The following is a 22804-nucleotide window of genomic DNA, read 5'->3' as shown; positions in this document are numbered from 1 at the left end:
CAAACCGTGAGATTTTTTGATCCGTTGCACCACTAGTGATGAAACACCAGTTTTGGTTAAAAACTTCACGTTCAGGATTAAAAGATATGTGCGCTCTGACACAAAGAACATTTTTCTGTTTTCATTGGTATGACGTGACCTCCATGGTCGTGGACAGAAGCTCGAGGTCCTTCTGTGGGTAATGATCATAAGAAGCTCAGGTAATCAGGATTTACCACACAGATCACACTACAGCTTCTGCTTTTGCTTCATCAGCTTTATTTAGCTCAAGAATACATACAGGATAAAGAGTAAAAAGAAAAGAAAACAGTATGCAACCCCTCTCCCTCTGTGTAAATCATCAGGGGGACATAATGAACAGATCCTGCGTGACGGTAACAGGCCAAACAATGTTTTTCAGCGGGTGAGAAAAAGGCACAGACAGCTCTAGAAGAGGTAACACGTTTGAGATAAAATGGCAGTTTTACAGGGGACACACAGACAGTTCGTAGTTTGCAGATAACGTGTGGAAAAGTAAAAATGATTGTGGCCAAATGAAAACAATCCTCAACATCAAAATCACAATATTTCATCAAACACTGCAACTGAAGGATGCAAGCCTACTTTCAACTCATTTAATTTGAGGTAAAATTTGTTAGAAGTCATAAAATTTGATCTTAAGGACAAAAAAACAAACTAAAACTAAATTCTAGTGTTTCATCACATTTCTACCAGCATATAAACAAGCTTACTCTACTGATGCTTTAACTAACAATAATGGAAAGATAAATCGATTATAGAAATATATATACGTTTATATATATTCAAAACCACGATAAAAGGAAAAAGCAATACCCATTAAATTTGCTTTTTTTTTTTTTTTTTTTTTTTTGGCCTTTGACCACACCCTCAGCAGGTTATCCACGGCTATGCGTCTGAAAGCCAATTGATCACCTCACATTAGCTTATAGAGTGTAAGAGAAGATGAAGCGCACAGACCGGGCACCTCGGGATTAAAGATTAGACATCAAGAACAATCTGCGACGAAGAGCGACTCAGGATCTGAAGAGAACGCTGAAGTAAAACTATCAGAACTTTCTAGTAATTGCATCATTTAATAGAAAGAAAAAAATGTTTACAAGTGTATAAAAAACACATAAAAATATGCCACTGAAATGACATGCCACTGATTTCGCAAGTTTGTTTCTTTTTGTTTATTTCTGAGTAAAGTGGAAGAGCGAGTGATTTATTTTTTGTTAGTTGAGACACTGACTGAAGAAGGACGACGGTGATTTTTGCTGACATGGTTGTTCTGTACACAAATTGGATCAAACTGTGAGAAATTTAGCTGCAGAGAAACACGTCTCTTTTTGTCTCACCGTTAAACCCATTCGGGATGATTAATCTTTCACATCGTTCGCATGAGGAAAATTAGCACCACCTGCCGTTTCCGTCAGAACGGACAGACCTCAGTGATGACTTCTCAGATTAAATCCCTGACGAAAAGTAAGTGATGATGGAGGAAAGCGAGCGCTTGAGCTGCGCCGGGTTGCGGGAAGCCAATTTGGAGCATCTTCGCTTTGACTTTTCTAGGCTCCAGAGCGGGTCGCCGGCTTGTTTCACAGTGAGAGACGGACGGGAAAAGCCAACATCAAGAGACCGTTTGGCTTCGGCTACAATCAACGATCCGATGACGAAGTGATGCAGCGTGTGTGAGTCTCGAATCTTTTGCGTGCATGTCTGTAGGTGTGTGCTCAGGATGCAGTGTTTGCAGGCAGATCCAAAGTCGACTTGCTCGTTTTAAGCGGTGAAGTCGGGCCAACTCGCGACTGGCAGGAATTCCTTTAGGTCATAGGTGAGAGAGGTGGCGAGAGGAGAGTCGGGCGGGATACAAATATGTCCTTCATCAGAGCTGCGAGACACAAAGAGAGAGACACTGTTAGGTCAGAGGACACTTCACAGCTGAAACTCTTAAGCTTAAGAATCTCTTGTGTGTCTCAGACCTACACAGGCAGTGATTTCTGGCTTGTTTTTAACAGCAGGAGGTAAAAAGCACCCCACAGAGTCACAAAAGGTCCCTGCAGGGGTTTGAACTAAGCACTCTTTCGCTGTGAGCTAACCACTGATAAATAAGATCTAACCTGAAAGGAGCCAGAATAGAGCAAAAACTGCCATCTGTGATGTACAGTTTATGCTCCAGACCCATCACGTTTAATACCTGAGTGAAAAAGATCACTCCCTTTACAATCCAACATTATCATAACAGGAAATCTGTAAGTAGCCTATGCACCAACATGATCAGTTATTGAACTGTGTGGAATATTTTGCCTAATTCCCAAACATTATCTCAGTATGACCACTAGATGGCGCCAAATCACCTGAATTTGGGATGGAAGTCACTCAGTGCCCGTTATCCTCTGACGTTAATTTGAAGCAAGTCTGATAATGTGAGCTGAGGTTAGAGATCTTACCTGCAGTGTCACACAGTCCTTGCATGCCTCCTAAGACCGGATCTCTGTCTGTGAGCAGATGGCTGCGACTCTCCGGTCCCGGGTCCATGATCAGATCTGGTTGGTCGGTTTCGTCCAGACTGTCCTGAAATTGGAGGTTAACGTGTGGTCAGGTGAAAAAGTTTGTTCTGAAAACATAATTATCATTACATAGCATCTATTAGTAGAAACCAACTAAATACTGATTTTTCAGATTTTCTAATTTGTTGTTTTTTATTAAAGGTAAAAACTGAACACTGCAACCTCCAATCAAGGCAGTGAAAAGTCATCAAGACAGAACATTTTGGATTAAACGTCTTAAAATCATCCCTCTCGGCTCTTCCTCCTCTTCCACTCACCAGTAGTTTGTGGGTGAGAAGAAGCTCCTCCTCCATGGAAGGATCCTTTTTCTGTCTCTTGTCCTGGAGCATCACTGGTGACAGCATCTCTTCAGCAGAGTCATGAGTCCTGAACGAGAGACAGACGGATTGTAAAACACGTAAATCTTTGTTTTGATGTTCAGATATAAATTTTTAGCTGTGTCTTCACCTACAATAAAAAGCTGGAACTCTACAATGTCCTGAATGGGCCACTGTACAGAGGACAAGAACACGGCCTTCTTACTGGCGCCTCCCTCAGGACAAATTTCCCATCTTGGCATAGGGCCGTTGTGCTCAGTTACAATAATGCAAGGTGAAACTTGGCTTCCTGTTTGCTCTAAGCACACCTTTGCACCAATAGTTTTATAGATAACGCTGGTCTAGCTTACCGTTTCCTGCTTGTTGCTGAAGTTTCGGAAGGTTTCTCAGCTTCCTCGGTCATACTGCTGAGGAAGGTCAGCTGGAAGTCATCGTCCATGGAGATGTACGGAGCCAACATGTCCAGGTCCATCCCCTCAATCTCCTGAGAAAATGCAGGTAGGACTGAATATTTTGCAGAAAGCGGTTGACTGAATAGTTATCAGGATGTCTTTTGTTGATGCCTCATCGGTTCGTGCTCTTACCACCGGGGTATCTTTCTTCTGGGCATCTTCTGGCCAAAAGGCGAAGAACTTTTCCACCTCGCTGGTGTCCATCACCTCTTCACTGCGGCTCTGAGACACAAACATCGATTAAGGGTTAAAGGGAGGCGCAGACACTTCGACTGATGCACAAAGACTTAAGGCTGACATTTACCTGCTCGGGTTTAGGTGAGGAGCTTGGCGATGATGAAGAAGAGGATGAGGATGCAGATGGAGGAGGAGTGATGGGGTCAAAGATGGGTGCGAGGAGTTTTCTCAGCTGCGGGGTGCACAGATCCTGAGGGTGCTCGGGCACCAAGTTTGGACTGGGTGGACTGGCAAATGAGAGCTCGACAGAACCTGAAAGAGGGGGGGAAAGATCTACTCTGAATAACCACCGACGACATTTCCTCAACTGTAACATAAACGAGGCTTTTAGGTTTATATACTTTAAAAAAAAAAAAAAAAAGGAGGGGGGGGTTCCTCTGTTGGCCTCACCTGGACTCAGAGGTACGATGGTGTCTCCGGCATCAGGAGCCAACTGCAGCAGCTCCTCCGGCTTCTCCCGCAGCTCCATGAAGAGCTTCGCGCTGCTGCTGGAATCTGAATCCACATCTTCAGCCTCAGTGGAAACAGTGCTGTCAGTTTTAGACTCACACATGTCGGCAGTCCCGGAGTCTTCATCTGCCAGTTCAACTTTAGGGATGCTACTACAGCGGGTCTGCTCCATGGAGAAAATCACATCTGGCTGCTCCACAGAGCTAAAGACGAAGAACACGATGACGTTAAAATTGGGAACAGTAAATGGGCGCACCATCCTCGCTCATGTTGCAGTTTGCGAGACAACTTTGCTGCTTTTTAAAGTACCTGAGGATGAAGTTGAGGCAGACGATGGCATCCGGCTGGGACGTTTTACTGTTGTACAACACCGTGGCCTGAGTCTCCGCCCACACGTAGCCACCGTTGTTTGCCAGGAAACGGTACTGGCTGGTGCTAACCTGACCTTTGGAGAGCACTGCGCAGTGTGGACAGAAGAGAAAGAGGATGATGATGAAGTGCCAGAGCACATTTTCACTTCATTAAAACACAAATTCTGGGAGCTCCTGGTTGAAACACAGCTTTTAATAACAGCTGCAATGTAGTAAAACCTGTGCCTCAAATACAAGCGATGGACTGATGACATATCGAAGAAACACCCTTAAACTAGTTTTATGAGCTCAGGTGGATCAAAGCCAACTTTTCTTCTCAAGCAGGCACTTTGAGGGTGAAATACGTTTAATGGAACTTAATTCAGACATTGGTTCCTTAGTATATTAGTAGTAATCAGAAATGAGGAGCAAATATTTAGGCATAAATATGTTCAAAATTAGAAGGAAAAACCAGTTTTGGACATTCATGTTGGACACCCCTCTCTTTCTCTGCCTTCATCATCTAGACGCCAAATGAGAGAATTTCTTTTGTCCCCGTGTGCTCTCTCAAATTTTCAGACTTTGTTTTAAAGGCCAAAATGCACTGAAGGTGTTCTGACGACAGCTGAGAGCCAAATACCCTGCTGAGAGTTTTATGCTGGATTTTTCTTTAATTCGTCACCCGTCCGTATATGAAAGCCGTTTAGACCCAGGTAAGCGGTGAAAATGATTGAAAATATTACACTGTTGTAACACGCAGACACACTGACACTCACATGTGTGCAGGCTCTTGTTGATGTGATCTGAGTCGAGTGCGTGAAGAAACTCGAAGCCTGAGCGTCCAATCAAATCATCAGGTTTGTATCCCACCAGCTCTGCAACCCTGGAAACAGCGTGAGAAAAGAAAACCAGGAGTTCAGAGGTTTCTTTCCCCCTTTCTTTCGCGCTACAGTGGAATGGTATTCCTCCTGCTTCCCATCCACGGGGGGGAAGGTCAAAGGTCGAGATCGGTTACATTTTTCCGTCTCACCTGCCCTCGCAGTGGGTGAAGCGCAGGTCCATGCTGTGACGGGTGAGGAAGGTGCAAGTATCCAGAGGGAACTCCACGCTGGATGGGTGTGGGATGGGCTCACACAGCAGGGTCATGACTCTGCCTGCAGGGGGCGACGCAGAGCCGCTGCCAAAGGGACGAATGTGGCCTGTGCAGTGGAGGACCTGGAGAAAGAGGGCGAGGAATTTAAAGCAGAGTTCATCAACCAAGCACGCTTCAAACAACCGAAATAAACTTTTATTTTTGCTCAATTTCATGCTGCTTAGCTGTAGTGAGCTCCTTTTAATGAAAAGTATTCAGTTTGTGTTGCTCTGCTTTTGCCAATGTTAAATTCAGAAAGAATAAAACCTCAAATTTGAGCTGTAATCCCTTAAATGCTCAGAAGAGGTTTTAAAAGAGTCCCTGCTCTGTGGCGCTGGAGCCAAGACACGTCAGTGCTGGAAACCCTCTGACTCTTCCAGAGGTTTTAAAATGTAAGTGCAGCACTTTAGACAGGAATGGTAACATCAGATCACGTGCCACTGTGCAGCAAGTACACGTGAGCGCATGAATTGAAAGTAGTGTGTGTGTGTTTGAACTAGTAGGTGTACCGTTTACAGCGTGAAGGCCGGCTGCCAGCGTTAATTTGACCATATCTCTTTCAGACTGGACTTTAGCTGCATGTGTGTCTGTTGTGCCTATTTTTATGAGGACCAATTATAGCTTCAGAACTAGCCGTCCCTCACTTTGTGACACACCTTCTAAGGCCTGTTTAAAGGGGACGTATTCTGCTCGTTCCAGCTGACAATTTATTATTTTAACTCCTCTTCCTTTCTTGTGGTTGGCTGCCCATCATAAACCGAAGACCTGGGTAAAGGTGGGTGAAGCTTATGTGCTCAAAGCCAGAGGTGTGAGCTCGAGACGTCCTTATTGAAGGTAGTTTATACACCAGCCAAAAGTAAATGTGCACTGCTGTCGTTTGGGCTCATCGTGCACCTCCCAATTTTTTTTTTTGCAAACAGTAAGAATGTGTTGGGGAGAGTACAAGCAATCTTCTGTTCCTGCTCGAGCCCCAAGGCTGTGATTTATTTGTTTTTCCTGAGCAGGAACACTTGTCATTTAGAAGAGGCCTGCAGCCAATCAAGTGCATGAGCCAAAAGTTCAGCTTTCACTTGTGAAAGTATATATTTACATAGGAATAAATAAGGAAGCGGTGAATACGTCCACTTTAAGGGTTAAAGACATGCTCCAGCTGGACCTGGCGGTATGAATAAAACAGAGAACATTTCTTTACAGCACTGCAAACTGCACTTTGACACTCTTGCATGTTCAGCAAGTTGGTGTATTCTAGTATATTATTACTCTGTTGCTGAGCAGTAGTTAGCTAGTAGCTGCAGTCCTACAGTTTATGAATGCAGCCTACTATTCTAAGCATTTGCACTGTTTACAACTACTTCTGGATCAAAATGCAACATGGATCCAGCCAAAACTTTAATATTGAGGCTTCTAAATAAAAACTAATAGATGACAGCATGGTAGCTGTGTCCATCTTTTATATACAGGCTATAGTTTTAATGTTAAGGCTAGTCCGAGGTTAGTCAGAGGTGAGTGAGCATATCTATCTCTATATCTATCTATGAACAGCTGTGTGTAATACAAACCTTCCAGGTGGCAGATTTGATGTTGACGGTGCGCCCCCTGGTGGTCAGTGTGCTCTTCATTCGCATAAAGAAGTTCCTCTCGCTCGTCTGTTCTGTCCGTGCCTTCTTACTCAGACCTGAAAGCAACACGACACTGTTAACGTGGGTAATTCACAGAAGTTTGTCAGGTACCAAAAACATTTTAAAAATTCAAAGAACGGCTGAGCTCAGAAAGCACACAGACGGGCTGTGCTGAGTCTTTGTGACCACAAACAAACAGAACTAATACGACAACACGCACTAAATTAACTCGTTACAATCAATCTGACCTGTAATTAAATTCTGGAGATCAAATTAAGAAGATGCTTGTCTTCTTGTCACATGACCGAACTCCAAAATAAAGGTGTCAGTGGGCTCCTGATCCCCGGCTCTGCGTGTTTACCTGGACGTGGAGTCAGCAGGTCTCTGAGCTCCTCTTGATCGCAGGGATGAACAAAGTCATAGATGCTCTGACCCAGCAGCTCCAGCTGTGGACGATAAGAAACCAACAAAACCGCTGAGTCACACACCGACAAACACAAGTATCAACTGCTACCCCTGATTTTTTTTTTTTTTGTTAAAGCACAAACATGTAGTTTTTGAACCTGACGTGTTGGTTAAAAGTCTGTCTGTACTTTATTTTCTCTGGTGAATCAATTTTTCTTTGTGTTTAGCAGCGACTGTAATTACAGTTGACGAGGTCGGGTTAAATCGCCACCGCTGTTACAGCATGCTTCACTCAGGACCTCGGTGAATACTCGCTATAACCTCCTCAAACGGGGCTAAGAATAGATCCAAGGAACAGATTCTTTTTCCTGCTCAGCTTTCATAGACACACTATCCTGGCAGCTCACAGGAAATAAAAAAGAAAACAACTCTTATCTAAGAAAAGCTCGTAAGGGCTGAGTGTACTAAAAACTGATGTAGGTCAGGAATGACAAACAACACATCTACAATATAAGCAATAATGATGGCGTTCTCACGTCCAACGAGTACCTCTAGGGTTTAATTACACACCCTGAAACAACATTATTACAGTTCACTGAAAGTAAACCAAGACGCTGTAATTACCCAAAATAAAAATGACACTTTAGCAAATACGCTGCTGCGCAACTACAGAAATAAACTACAATAAATGCAACACAGGAAATGCCTTCAGTTTAGTCCAGTTTCTAAACCCAGTAAGTTTATATATGTATTTATGGGGATTGGGGTGATGTGTCAAGTGTTTCAAATGACCAACACTGCCAAAAATGGATGTTTGGAGACCAACATCTATTTTCTGGTGTAGAAGGTTTCCTAATGTTACACACTGCACGGAAAACCAGAACTGACTTGGAAAATAACCGGAATGCCAAGCTGACGGATCACAAGACCGTCACACGAAGTGGCAGCTGAGTGGGAAACTGAAGCCGGCACGGTTGAAATGAAAGGAAAAGATTTAAGACTAAAGTCTGGAAAATTAAACGTCACAGTTACGTCTCTCCAGCGCCCAATCAGCCATTAAACCAGCAAAGAGTCTTCATAAAGTAAGCATCACCACACAGGAGGGCACATTTCTGGAAACTTAGAAATATTCATACATTTTTAATCAATTGTTGGAATCATAAATGGTAAAATAAAGTGATTGCGGAGCGAGTGCTTGTTTTGTCCTGTTTGTCAGCAGGATTACTCGCAGAGACACGGATGGATTTGCATGAATTTTTACCAGAGGTGCAGCCTGTTACCCTGCTCTGATTTTATGTCACATTTACAGATAAACATTATTTCAATTTCGTCAAGGAGGAAAAAAATCAAAAGGCAAACTGATCCTAAGCCAACGGAGACTCGCTCATGGAGGGTGTGGAGGGAATGTTTTTAGCCTCGGAGAAGCTATGCGGTCTCCTGTTACTCGATGTGTTTACGAGAGCTCTCCGGCCTCTCGAAAAAGAAGCCTCGCTGATTAGAACAAACTGAGTAAATAATTCACTTTGCAAAATGTGAAATTTAAATCGGGGAGCGAATAATTTTACATACGATGCACTTTTATTGCGTCAACAGCACAGGTATCAAAATGTTAAAAACACTTTTAATCAGAGTTAAAAGATATTTATCTGGATATATGATACAGGGGTTAAGCTCTGCTTTGTGCTTTTGCACGGCTACACTGATCCTGGATGCACCTGTAATAAAGACGGTCTGTTTAAAATTCATGCAGGATATTTTAAGCAGTTTCTCAATATACGTGATTGTTTACTTCTATGTTAAAAGAAAGGTGGGTTATCACATAATTGTTTTATTGGTCCATTAACTAAAGTGACTTTCACACCCTTGATATAAACAAACCAAACTGTTTGTGTGCAAACTATAGGTTATTACAGCAATACTCGAACTACATAAAAAGTTTCCAGTCATTAGATTCATGCATCCATCCTGAAATAAAATCCTTCTGCTATAAAGAGCCTGGTGTGTTGGAGCAGTTGATGGATGATCTCAATTATGTGAGCATGACTCTTAAGGATAACAAGGAAATTAATCTTTTTTTATGTGAAGCAAAGCACAATTAAGCAGCGGTGTGACCCACTGTTCAAATTTTTAAAAAAAGAAAGGAAAAAAAAAAAAAGTGGAAAAGCCAGCCCTCTACTGGCTTCAGCTGGACCGAGGACATCACGAGTCCCCCGCCCCCGCCATGACATCTGTCAGGAGAAGTTTGGCAAATGCTAACACGATGCCAAGTGAGCTGAAAGGGGACTTGGAAACCAAACACCTCTCCGGAGAGGAGCTTGGCTCGTTCTCAATAGTGCTGGAACCGAACCAGATGCAGCACAGATTGTGTAAAAGTATCTGAAGGAGGCCGGGGATACGCGGCAAATGGGCAGAGTTTTCGTTAGACAACACGATCCGAAGAACCGACGGGGCAGGCAGGAACACAGGTTGCCAACAAGCTTTGAAAGCCACAGTTACAGCATCAATTTTTCATTTCAACTTTATTTATACGCCGCAAAATCCCAACAACGGCCTCCTCGAGCCGCTTTATATTGCGAGTTAAAAACCCTACAATAACACAGAGAAAGCCCCCTACGAGCAAGAACTCGTAGCGACAGAAATCATAATATCACCATGGTTACAGAGGAGGTTTTACAGCCATGGATCCACACAGTCCTCACTTTCTCCATTTATCAAAGGACGAGTCAGTGTGGTGAAGCTTTGGCAGCGAATACTTTGGTTTCTTTATCACAAACTACGACTCATACGGCGACGTTATCCGTCCTCGCCTCTACCTACAATCAGTACTTGGCTTGTTACACAAAAATCAATCAACAGATGTCAGGATTAAATGTCCTGGACACGCCTGCACGGCACAAAAACAAATGCCTTAAGATTTCTGTGCCACCCACAAAGCAGAAGATTACCATTTAAAAACATCAAGACAGTGTGTGCGTGTGTGTGTGTACCTGTGTGATGCCAATGTGCTTGTTGACATTCTCTGTCAGGTAGATCATATCTCCCTCCTCAGTCATCACCATGATGAAGCCAGCCAGCGCCTGAGGATAGAAAGCATCCATCGGATCTTCATCCTTCTCCTCCTCCTCCACCTTCACCTCCTCCGCCACCTCTTTAGGCTCTTCTTTCAGATTCTTATCTGTTGCAGAAGAAAACAACAAGGTTATTATTATTACCAGAGGCCGATCAGGCAGGATTACTTAAACCCAAAGTCTTTAAGGTTAAACCTCTTTTCGACTTCGCACGTCTTTAACTGCCTGAAAGTCTCCTCCTGGATTTTCACCAAGCAGACCATGTTGTAATCTCTTCCTGTAAACTCTGCCGTGTTTATGGTGATTTGTGTCACTCCTGGAGCCAACCCGTTCTTATGTGTAATTACAGCTGTCAGCATAGCCACATTTTCAAATCCTGCTTTGGAGTTTCCTCTGCTGCGATGTGAGCTGCTCTCTGAGATTTGGCTCAAAGAAACGTACTCTGCTGTAGCTGCAAGCCTCTTATCAGTTCACCAACTTTCTGCCTGCATCTCCTCCCCATGGCTCTGCTGGTGTGGGCATTCACACCAACAGCGCAAATTAAAGGTCCTTGATATGCAGACCTCTTTGGAAATGATCATCATCAACTCCTGCAGGATTTTTCCTCCAGTAAATGCAGGAACACACTTTCAAACCCTGACGTACGCGTCATATTTGAATCCCCTCAAAAATCCGATCCAGCTATGAGAATGTCTCACCTCTGACCTCAATCAATAAACCAGTCAGGAGGAGTTCATGACTCTGCTCTCACACCTGAGGCAATGAGCCGACTCATCTTGTTAAGTAGTAACACTGAACACGCAACATGCCAGAGCTGTATTCACATTCACGCAGCGTTCATGCCTGACTGAGTTCATCATTCAAACTGTCACTCGAGAAGCCGTTTAAAGGATTAGAACTCACACTGCTGTTTTTAAAGGACTTCACCACTTGGAACATTTTATCCAAACCTGACTCGCCTGCAACAACAACCACTTGAGCCACAATCAAGCCTCATATTTGACTGTAGTCATAAAAGCATAACCTTCACGTCTTTCCTCATTCTTAACTCGTCCCGTGGAACTCAGAAGTTGCATTATTTACCTGAGTTAAACCAGTCTTTATGCTTTCTGCCATTAGAAAACAGAAAAAAGAAGCATGCAGGTCATGAAATTAAAGCATGTGCAGAAAAACAAAACCAAAAGAACCAAACCGAGTCTGCAGCTGTGCTCAGTATGCTAACATCCTGCTGTTAAGCAGGTCAAATATTTACAAATTCGACCGCACTGCTTCAGCAATGTTTGCTTATTAGCACTAAAAAAGCAGTATAGATGGAGCTTAACTGTTTTGTAGTTTATATCGTCGAACCAAAAACCGGATCTGCTGATGGTGAAATGACTATTTATCCTCTGGGGCGTGCGATTCAGACCAGGTGACATTTAAGTGCACTGCATCCTAAGCTGTTTTCAGGGCTCGGGGCTGCAGAGAATGTGTGAAAACACCTGCTTTGTCACTGTTGTGCACAGCAGCACATTTGCACCAACGCAAATCCTGCCATGCATGAGCTTTGGTTATAGCGTCTTAGCCTGAATTTAACACAAAACGTTTAATAATTTTTAATCAGGCAATGCTTATTGATCCAGAAAGGATTTTCAGGCCCTGTTGGGACATACTGTCACATGACTCTGTGCTTCTTACCTGATCGAAGCAGGTGGTGCATTCGCAGGAAGCTGAGGGTCACTCTCATGATGGCGGCTTTGTCCAGGTGGGTGGACACTCGGCGTGGGAGCGGCAGAGTGTGGGCAAGTTCATAAAAGACCTCGGTCTCCTGACTCCGCCTGCATCTGGCCGCATCACGAGAGCGCAGTTTTCTCTGTTCTGTGCTGGTCCTGGAGGAAGGAGAAGAGGAAGATGATCAGGAGGTGAAAATTTTAAAAAAGGAGCAGAAGACTAATGTGGAAAGAAGAAGCTGTGAAGGAGGAAGGGAGGATAATCATTATGTGACAGAAATAAATAAAGAAGAATGGACGAGGAGAGGGAAAAGATGATTAGAGCAGAGAAGGAATGTGGGGCAGTGGGGGAGGAACGGGGGAGCTGAAGTGGGACTAAAAGAAAAAAAATAAGACCTCTGTGTGGAGCCCAGAATCAACAATTCACTTGTAACCAACTTTCCTTCCCCACTCCAGCCCCACCATGTGTTCCTCCTTTCCTCTGCTGACAACGCTTCTTATTGTTAACACAGAACTACAAGGAAGAAGGTCGTAACAAACATGGCTAAAGCTTCAAATGATGACCTCAGAGTTTGTACGAGGAATCTCTGTGAGCGCCAAAGCTCTATACACTCAGTTGCAGATAGCTTTATATAAAATCCTCTTGGCTGTTAATTTTTAATTTAAAATACATCGTCAAATACCTGCACTGAGCCAGTTCAAGATTATTTTTAAAAGAGGCATGCATCTAGAAAACTCTGAACGGCCCCAATAAAGCCCTAAAAGCCCTTCAGTGCTGCAGCTGTGCAGTTTTAAAGCCTCCAGCAGTGACCTGCGAGTCAGGCTGGGAATTTTATGAGCAACACTCGGTGCCCTAATAAACTCAAACTGCAACTTCCAGTCTTCTGGATTTTGAAACACACTTGAGGAGCAGTTCGGGACCAGATGCTTTTAATGCAAAACAACCCAACCATCAAATATATAACGCACTAATCACAGATGCATGTACAGATTCTGTAAAGAGAAGGCGTTTAATTAGAGGGTTAATCCCACTTTAAAGGCAACGAGACATAAACGCCTTCATGTCTTTACTTTGTGATCGTGCCCACAAGTTTCAGCTCTATAAACACTCCAAAGTGGGAACAGAAGAGAGCAAAAATAGGGAGAAGCACCCAAAAACTGAAGGGAACAAAATGTTTTTTTTATCTCAGCAGCCAGGAAAACGTCCAGATCTACAGGGCTCCCTCCCCCGCTCGTCTTTTCTTCGCTCTGTCTTCATCCATCCATCAGCTCGCTCTGCACCGCTCAGGCCGAGATCAAAAAACATGTGCTGACAGGACAAAAGCCAGGTTTCACTTCTCTTCCATTCACTGCGTTTTGCAGCTGTGGGTGGATATGCAATCATGTTGAGGCCACACAGTGTCACCTAACACACTCGTTCACTGCTGTGGAGGACCCTAACTAAGAAAAATTAAAGAGAATATTTATAGTGGCGGCCCCTCATGATCATGATTTGGATAAGTTGTTAAGAAAATGATGGATTTCTAAATGTTCACTTATTGATACATTTAGTTCTGAATAAATATAAAACAATATAAAAGTAAATTAGAAATAGATTAGAAAATGCAATTTGTGGGGCGACTGCTGTGTGATGGTTGCTTCTCAATGTGTAAGAAGTTGCAGGTAAACAGGTTGCCTGAAAAAGCTGAATGGAGTCAGCAGTTAATGTTTATACTATAAAAAGTTATTTTGAAAAACTTGCACTGTAAAGCATGCTGGAAAATTCCTATAGCTAGCCTAGCTAAGGGCTTTTATTTTGAAATACTGCACACAGTGTATTGATCTTCCATTAGGAAAAACAGGATTTTTCTAGTTTTCAAGTTGTGGGTGTGTTAGTCCTGTCTGGCTCTGCAGTTCACTTTAATAGGGAGAGATTTACAGGTGGTTTTCTTGTACAACAAATATTAAATTATTGAAAAACAGTAAAACACTTTTGGAAAAAGCAAACAGCGAGCAGGCATCTGAAGGGTGTCTTTGTCTGTGTGGGATCACACGGACGTCGCAGAAGAAAAAAAACATAATGATAAAGAATTTAGCTGACGAGAACACACAGCGGGACTGCGCGCTTTAAGTATTTATTTGGTGGTGCTTTTTAATCATGAATGAACAAAGAATGGCATTCAATACAAGGCCTAATTATTTAAACACATATGTCAACATTCCATTACACGTGCACTGTTGACACATAAATTAAAAACTAATAAAGTTGTTTCTTTATTTATTTACTTATTTTGGCACATTGGGTCCTCCATAATAAAAGCTACAGGCTTTAATAACTACCTAAAACAAAGTGACCTCTTTCAGTGTGCCAATGAATGATCAAACCGCAGAACAAAAAGAACACAACACAGGACACCAGCTGAGCACGGCTTCAAAAATAACTTCTGCAGCTGACAGACGCCTTTACACAGCGCGCGCACACACACACACACACGGTCAGCATCATCACACACACTATGGTAATACGTGTTTAATCACGCTGACAGAAATGTTGCACAACTCTTCACATTGTGGGTTATTCCTTACAGGGGCCTCCACATCCTCTAAAACAAGCAGACTTCGAATGTGAAATTCTGGGCCGATGCTGCTGTTTAAAATTACGACTTTGCCAGTATTGTTTTAGTCTTTGTGTTTATTTTTTCTGTTTTCAGCAGCAAAAACAAAACAAAACAAACAAAACCTGCCGAGACAACAGATCAGACCTCACCTAATACTGCTGCTTAACATCCACTGGAGGAATATGGAGTGAAACAAAATCAAATGAAGGTGATCAATGAATAATAACAATAACAACAACAACACTGAGTCAAAAGAAATGAAATAAAGTGGGTCTGTGAGTGCAAGGACATCTTCTACATTCACTGCCTGACCTGAAAACCTCCTCCCTGCTTTGATTTGAAAGTGAACACAAACCTGTCTGTCCTTTATTCAGACAGTAGCACATAATGTTCCAGCGGGACACTCGGGCACACCCACACTGTTTGTATCAGGACCTAATCCACCTGGAACCCGTGTGAATATCTGAGCTCAGATTAAAGAACATCTTTGTTTTTGCTGCTGTTGCATCAGCACATAATACCACAAATCTCTTTATTACGGGGCAATAGAACAAGAGTACAAATTTATTACACCATCCGCATCCACGTGATGGCTTTTATTCAACAGACAGCAAACAAACACAGCCACACACACTTTCAGAGTCTCCCCCCTCACCCCCCTCTGAAAGAACAGCCCTTTGTTTCTTTGCTGAATCTTCGTGCAAAGAAGTGAAACAGAGTCACGTTCACAGCATGAACGAAAGCACAGCCTGAAATACTGAGTGTACCGTACACTGCACAGGGATTTGGTTTGTTTACCTCTGGGGTTCAGCTCAATTTTGCTCAAAAGCACACCCAAAAATTAAATAAACAAGACGTTTTCCTCCAATTCAGCAACATCTTTGCTGCAGCTCTCTTCCTGCAGAGGTGTCTGCAACACTTTTACTTATCATTTTTATTCAATCGTTTTGTCTACAAGGTGGCCAAAAAAGAAACAAACAAAAAAAAAAAAAAAACCTTGTAATTTTCCACAGCTCAGGGTCATGAACTTTTTTTTTTTGGTGTGTAAGGAACTGACTGTACCAAAGACAGGAAACTCTGGTATGCTGCTTGCAGAAAGACAAAAAAAACCTCTCGGTTTAGCATGTCAGCTTAACGTCACTCAACATCTTTTGGGTACATAAACACTGCGAGGGTCACAAGACTGCAGATATATTTCATGCAGCCTCTGGCACGCCATCCCAAGTCAAACGCATTTCTGTGTTTGAGGAGGTGAAGTGCAGCTGGACAGCCACAGATATGGTCAAAGTTTCACACCAGCCTACGTCACCCTCAAACACTCAGCAACCGTTCAGTAGAGATAATGGCGCAGCTCGTTTTGTCTCTTTGTGCTGCGTCTGTGCAAGAAAAACAAGCTGACAAACCCACTTCAAACCGCTGCGCTGGAAGCTGACAATTAGACGACTCACACTCAAACTCGCAGCAACAAAATAGCAAGACGTGAATTCCCAAAGCGCAGCTCAGTGACGCCAGGGGCGGACAAACCCCTTCAGGGGGTTTGCGAGGAATGCATTCCTCTTTTTGCCTTTGAAAGGCAGCCCTTCCCAGCAGGGAGGTCACAGACCCTTCAAGGGGTCATGGGATTAATGTGGGGTGTGTTTGTGAGAGCTTCTTCTGCCCTGGTTTTCTTTAATATCTTAAAATATTTGTCATGCTTACCAATGACCTTGGTAAGCATGTGGACACATGAAACCGTGTCACAGTTTTATCACAAACTAAAAACAGAGCTGCACACGGGTGAGGACACAACGTGTCCTTCTGTTGTGCTGTTACATTCAACTGTTTTGATTAAAACTCAAGTTTTAGCTCCTTTTTGTGTTGTTAACACTGCTGCTTGCAGTCCTTCCGCCACTTACAGAACTACAGACAACTGTTGTTGTCGCCAATATTAGCTTGATACTTGCGTTAGCATCACTGCTGTTGCTCGCAGAGCCCCGAAGCACCTTTAAGGGATTTTATCTTGTGGACTGGATACTTATTTCCTCTCAGGTTTTTTTTATCTTACACAAACAAGACAAACACCCCATGTAATTTACTACAGCTTCATGAGTCTCCAACAACTTCAGTGCTTCCCCTCAGCTGACTTGCTTTAGGGTTTAAGCCTAATTTCCCTCCCCCGAAGACAACAGAAGGGAAACAACTTCAGCTAAACACGCTTAAATTTTTCACCTCTATAACACAGATTACAGCTGTTTGTTAAATACTCCCAATATTTAATCTATCGATCCGTGTTCTCGGGTACAGATTTCCCCTCCTTTGCTGTTTACACAAACACAAATTTTCATCAGATTTATTGACTCATGTCCACAAGCACAGGTGGAAACTTTTCCAGGTTTAAAGGGTAGAAAGTCCACATTTTTTGGATGAACACCACCGCTCGAGCTGCACACGTGACTGAACACTTTTACATTTTCTTTCATTTTACTTTCACACACCCTGACCTTCCAACAGCCAGAATGACTTGGTTAAGATTTGGAAAACAGAAGTTCAGTTCTCTTGGTTTCCGCCAGGAAGTTGCCAGAACCGAAACTCAGGATACCTTTTGATACCAAAACTCCAAAAACGCCCCAGTAGTTGGTTTTTTCATGACCTCAGCTGCTGTAGGTGGTGTAGGTACTGAACCTGCAGCTTTTCAGGAAGTGACGGGGAACACCTACATGTTTATGTTTAAGTGCATTACATAATTTTGTTTTGGTATTGCAGATTGTGTAAATCTACTGGCTCTGATATCATCTACTCAATTTCAGGTATGATGGCATTCCTAGTTCCCTCAAAGCTTCCTCCTTAAATGTCAAATTCCTCCTCCCTGTACTGGAAAACTGCCAAATTCGTGTCCTCACACATGACAGCGTTTCACGTTTTGCCGTTAGACGGAGGTGGAAAGACATTTCCACACATGCGCAGCATCCTTGAACTCTTCTAGACATCACCTGACAGAGGTGTGTGAGAAAAATGTCTGACGTAGTCACTTTAAAATGTTTTGAACCTGCCAGCTCCCTCATAAAAAACTCAGACTGTCAGACTGTGAGAGCAGTTCGAGTAATAGCTCTACCGGTGCATTTACCGGTAGTGAAAGAGCGTCCTGGAAGCTCGATCCAGACAACTCCCTCTGGAGCACTTCCAGCGGTTTTAACATGTCTGAAGCAGACGGCTTCCTCCTGTGTGCTTCATGCAATATAAACAAAGCCAACTACAGAAAACATCCTGACCTACTTATCCTGAAACTCTCCAAAGTTTGTGAGTGAAAACGGCTTTCTGGTCCTACATCGTCTCACAGATATTTATTCTCTGTGCACAAATTAAACAATCGTGCAAATAAGAGGAAATCCCATGAAAAACAGCGCTGACATGATTAGGCTCAATTTCAAGGCCATTTCCCTAAAATAATGCTGCTTTGATAAGGTGTCACATTCACACAAAGAACGTCCTTCGATGGCGGTGGGTGATACATGAGGATATGGGAAAAGCAAAACACGTCCGTCACGCCAAACCTGTCAGTGTTAAGCATGCATGGCTACTGCTGAGAGGTCTTGATGAAACCAGACCGCGTTTTCTAAACCAAACCAGGAACTTTTTAGAGTCTAAAGACAAACCTGTAAAACACAAGAGGTGGACGCGAATAACCCTCCTGGCTGATTACTCCATCACCCCTCCACCAGCCTAACATTAATATTAAAGGTTTTAAAATATGTCCTTATAATAAAAAACACAATAAAAGTTTGTCTGTCATTCTTCATTGTTTTATAACAGAACAATTAAAGTCTTCATGGAGCTTCTGGAATCAAACCAGGAACCTTTCACTTGTTAGGCGAATGTGTAAACCACTACACCACAGAGCCACACACAAAGTACTAACACTATGTTGATGGATTTTGACACATTAAAAGGAGCCGATGTAATTACACCTGGACGAGTCAGTCAGGTACTGCAGCCGCGTTACAGCTGTTTATCACAGGCTGTCAACACACAGCACCCAGCAGCCTGCCAGCGGGAGGAGCCTCAGCGAGCTCCGTGTCCTTGGTCAGAGAGCAGCGCTGCTCTTTGTCGACTTATTGCTCAATACAAGTGTGCATGTGTGTGCGTGCATGTGTTGGGACGAGGTGTACAAAGCCCTGAATAGAGCTCTGCACCAAACACTGTCTTCTGTGTGTGTTCTGGAGTACAAACTGCGGTTACTGAGCCGTCACACATGACTGCGCCTTCCTCTAAAACACACACACACCTATAATCTACACAGATGGAGCGTCTATGAAACATGAGGTAAGCAATAACCAGTTGGACCGCCACTTACGCTTAGAACACAATGTCCTCTCGTGGCATGTGTAGACGGGGGAGGGAGCGCGCGCGCACACACACACAGACACACACACACGAACACTCAGCAGCAGGTCACGAGACTTTAAAGCAAAAGGAACAAATGCAGCGATGAGGACGGGAGAGAGTGAAGGAAAACATGAGGAAGTCCAGGACAAAGACTCCGGGACCCCCTTCGTAAATAATCACACATATCCTGCCAGCCCACACACACACACACACACACACACACACACACACACAGTCGTGTTTTTACATCTTAGTGGGGACATCTAATTGACATAATGCTTCCCCTAGCTGCTAACCCTAACCATCAAAACTGAATGCCTAATAGTAACCCTGACACTAAAACCACATTTAGAGTCTTAAAAATGCCTTCAAACTCATGGGGACAGGCATTATTGTTGGTCCCCACAAGGATATGTAAACTTGGTACACACATACAAACACCAGACATCTCATATCCTTACTGACATGCGCACTAAACTATAAACAACAAAGTGAGCTCAGCTTTGTTTGGCTCAGTACACAATGTCCAAGACTGCTGAAACAGGGAAGGGTTGTTTTTGGCAGCCTGGAGACTGTCCTGGCAGACGCACACCTTTGGCCTACTGTGGTCACATTTGAACAACTGTTCTTTTTCCTACTCTCACAGGTTGCTTTGGCATTAAACCAACTTTTCTTTAAAGCAGAACTGTCAAACTCAGCTAACGCGCCAATAAAACAGTCTCAGAATAACTTGCCGATCTGTTAGTACAGACGATGAAAATCCTGATTTATCTCAAGAATAATGTAATTTCAACATTATGTGCTTATGTCAAGTCTTTTTAAATCAGTTAGTCCCAATCAGAGACACTTCTTTTCAGGTGACCACAAAACTCACAAACAGAACTAGGACACATTAAGTACCAGGAGCAATCCAAGAACACATACTTCCTCCAAGGCCAACAAACACACACCCTCCACAATCTGAGTGTGCAGATTCAGATTAATTTGTGAGATTATCTTTAGAACATCAAAACAATTTATAGCATGTGAAACATCTACATCAGACATTAGTAAAGAGTCCTTCCAAAAACTTCTTGGACTTGGATGCAGAAATTTATGGAAACAAGCCGAGTGTGCGCGAACAAATTTCCCAACAATCTAGCTTCAACTTTCTGAACAAATACACAGACTGGACCAAACACATAACGGCGGTTAAAGTCCAAGACCATTTCTTCATATTCCTAATTTTCCAATCCACATTTTTATGAGACACATCAAAGCTGACACCAGCAACTTTATGGGCTTTATCAAACTAATTTTAACAGACTAATCAATAATGTGACCGAGAGTTCATCCTTGTGAGTCACCTACAAATATGAATAAATGTACTAACACATGACACCTTTTGGTTGAGCACACTGTTCTGGTGGGCTTCAGGTTTCCTCCTAGGCGGAGGTCACAGCTCCTGCTGTGGCTGTCCACTCTGTCCCACATGTTACCACCCCCCCATGCTCTGACAGGAAAGACTATACTTCCAGTTTTAGTGTTAATATTAAACCCTAAAGCCTTGCCCTGACACCAGCGGGATTTGAAAAGAACCTCAAAGCATTACAAAAAAACAAACACAAAAAAGAGACATGACTAGAAATCCTCCATAAATGATCTGCCACTTACTCCAGAACACATAAGTGTGTCTCTTATAACATGAAAATATGCCCTCTATGGCAGCCATGCTCTCTGATAAATACAAATATCTCATATAAAACAATGTGAACCAAAGGTGTACTCAGGCTCTGCTCTAAAGCCTTCGGAGAACACACCGTTCCTTTCTTTGAGGTGTCACTAAATGTCCCCAGACTGTCTTCCACTTTCCACCAAAGCTTCCTCTTTTTCTTTTTTAAACAATCTACTACAATAAGACGCAAAGTCCCGAGAAACCCCGCGAACACGTTAATATTATCTCTCCGCAGCCATCTCTGTCTGTTATGTCTGCTTGCAATAAAAAAGAAAAGAAAAATCCATAACTGGGATGCGGGACATCCATGAAGCAGAGCAACATGGCGTGAACAAAGGCGGCGGCTGTGCTCTGCAACAACAACACAAGACCAGACTGAGTAATACAGGTGTACGGCAGATATCACATTTCATGCATATTTATCTAATTCACAGGCTTGTAAACATGCTGTAATATTAATTATGTCTATTTTTTTTAAGGACATAAGCCTGCTCAGCACGCGCAATTCAAATAGGATTTCAAATTAAAAGGCTGTGTTGAACGCATGGAAAAGGCAGCACTGAGCTGTGGAGGGGGGGGGAAACAGAAGATTTTTTTTTTATTTAAATAATAATTTAAAAATAATGTTCCTTGAATATAAACAGGCCGACAGAGAGCTAGCCACACAGCCTGTAGCCGTGCGAGCTAAGCCGCCGTCGTTTCCACCGCCCGCTGCTGCTTTAATGGCTCCCGGACACTCAAAGTTAAAAGCGAAAAAATACAGATAAACATACCGAAGCCTTCACCCGAGTAACCGTAAATCGATAAGTCTTACCGTTTGACGGCAACGACCCCCTCCTTCTTCTCCATCTTCAATCTAAGTGCTGAGCGAAACGATTCGGCTTTTTATTGTTGTTCATCTGACTCGACGACACAGTAAAATCCTAAACCCCTCAAAGGCGTCAGGTTACTCACTGTAAACACGGGCTACTTCCGTCCGAGACTTCAAAGTAAGAGTCCCTCGCTTCCGCTTACGGTTTCTCTCAATTTCTTATTAACAAGGAGGATTTTAATCTATAGTTAAATGTCTTCGGAGGCCTTTACTTTTCGACCACAGGATATTGTGCAAAATTTACCTAAACAGGCAAAGTTATTTTTTATATTTTTTATTTTATTATTGTGTTTTATTTCATTCTGTTCAGGTGTAGAGTTTTCAGTTTGGTTTTGATGAATCTGACTATCAGTTATTAGTGTGAATGCTTGAAAAGCATTCACAGTATTGTTCTTCTAATCTTTATTAGTGTGAATGCTTGAAAAGCATTCACAGTATTGTTATTCGAATCTTTATTAGTGTGAATGCTTGAAAAGCATTCACAGTATTGTTCTTCTAATCTTTATTAGTGTGAATGCTTGAAAAGCATTCACAGTATTGTTATTCGAATCTTTATTATTAGTGTGAATGCTTGAAAAGCATTCACAGTATTGTTATTCGAATCTTTATTATTATTATTATTATTATATTTTATCTATTCCGTACGTTTTTTGTAATCCTATAACTTCAAAACCGTTCAACTTAGAAAAAACATTCAAACACCGTTAGATTCCTATTCTTTTGGACAACACTGCTTCTATTTTTCATATTTTTAACATTTATATTTTTAATTTTATTTAACTTTATTCAACAAAAATTTATAATGTATTTCAATGGGGAGACCCTTCAAATCCTCATTCAACTTACTCATTTTTAAACTCTTACTACTTCCACATACATTGACATAGAGCCACCATTCAAACTTTAAAACGAAGACAAGACATTCAACTATTCAACTTGTATTTATCTTTT

At 42.6% G+C, this 22804-nt stretch overlaps 1 protein-coding gene and 1 long non-coding RNA gene across 2 annotated transcripts; one reads left to right on the top strand and one right to left on the bottom strand.

The window, feature by feature from the left end:
* Nucleotides 1–241: 241 nt before the first annotated feature.
* On the bottom strand, nucleotides 242–21951 carry hif1al (hypoxia inducible factor 1 subunit alpha, like). The gene is made up of 15 exons (XM_026193524.2): nucleotides 21797–21951; nucleotides 12278–12468; nucleotides 10520–10707; nucleotides 7489–7573; nucleotides 7068–7183; nucleotides 5407–5591; nucleotides 5153–5259; nucleotides 4336–4483; nucleotides 3967–4229; nucleotides 3644–3828; nucleotides 3472–3561; nucleotides 3238–3371; nucleotides 2828–2936; nucleotides 2451–2574; nucleotides 242–1891 (listed from the first exon to the last, which is right to left on the bottom strand). Exons 1-15 carry the CDS (start codon nucleotides 21829–21831, stop codon nucleotides 1824–1826), a joined length of 2028 nt encoding a protein of 675 aa, XP_026049309.2. The 5' UTR covers nucleotides 21832–21951; the 3' UTR covers nucleotides 242–1823.
* On the top strand, nucleotides 2466–3041 carry LOC145419977 (uncharacterized). Its single transcript, XR_013901246.1, has 2 exons — nucleotides 2466–2602; nucleotides 2712–3041. It is a non-coding gene; the product is annotated as an uncharacterized LOC145419977 (long non-coding RNA).
* Nucleotides 21952–22804: the final 853 nt, after the last annotated feature.

This window comes from Astatotilapia calliptera, chromosome 14, assembly GCF_964374335.1.
Source record: "Astatotilapia calliptera chromosome 14, fAstCal68.1, whole genome shotgun sequence".
Lineage (NCBI taxonomy): Eukaryota > Metazoa > Chordata > Actinopteri > Cichliformes > Cichlidae > Astatotilapia > Astatotilapia calliptera.
Note: the sequence above shows the minus strand (reverse complement) of the source record. Positions and strands in the feature narration are given on the sequence as shown.

What these genes read in the sequence shown, in the direction of transcription:
- hif1al (XM_026193524.2), bottom strand. Translation starts at nt 21,831, where the DNA reads ATGGAGAAGAAGGAGGGGGTCGTTGCCGTCAAACG. An exon ending in AGCACATTGGCATCACACAG is followed by an intron (nt 7,574 to 10,519) that starts GTACACACACAC and finishes TATCGTCCACAG; the next exon opens with CTGGAGCTGCTGGGTCAGAG. An exon ending in TTCACCCACTGCGAGGGCAG is followed by an intron (nt 5,260 to 5,406) that starts GTGAGACGGAAA and finishes CGCTGTTTCCAG; the next exon opens with GGTTGCAGAGCTGGTGGGAT.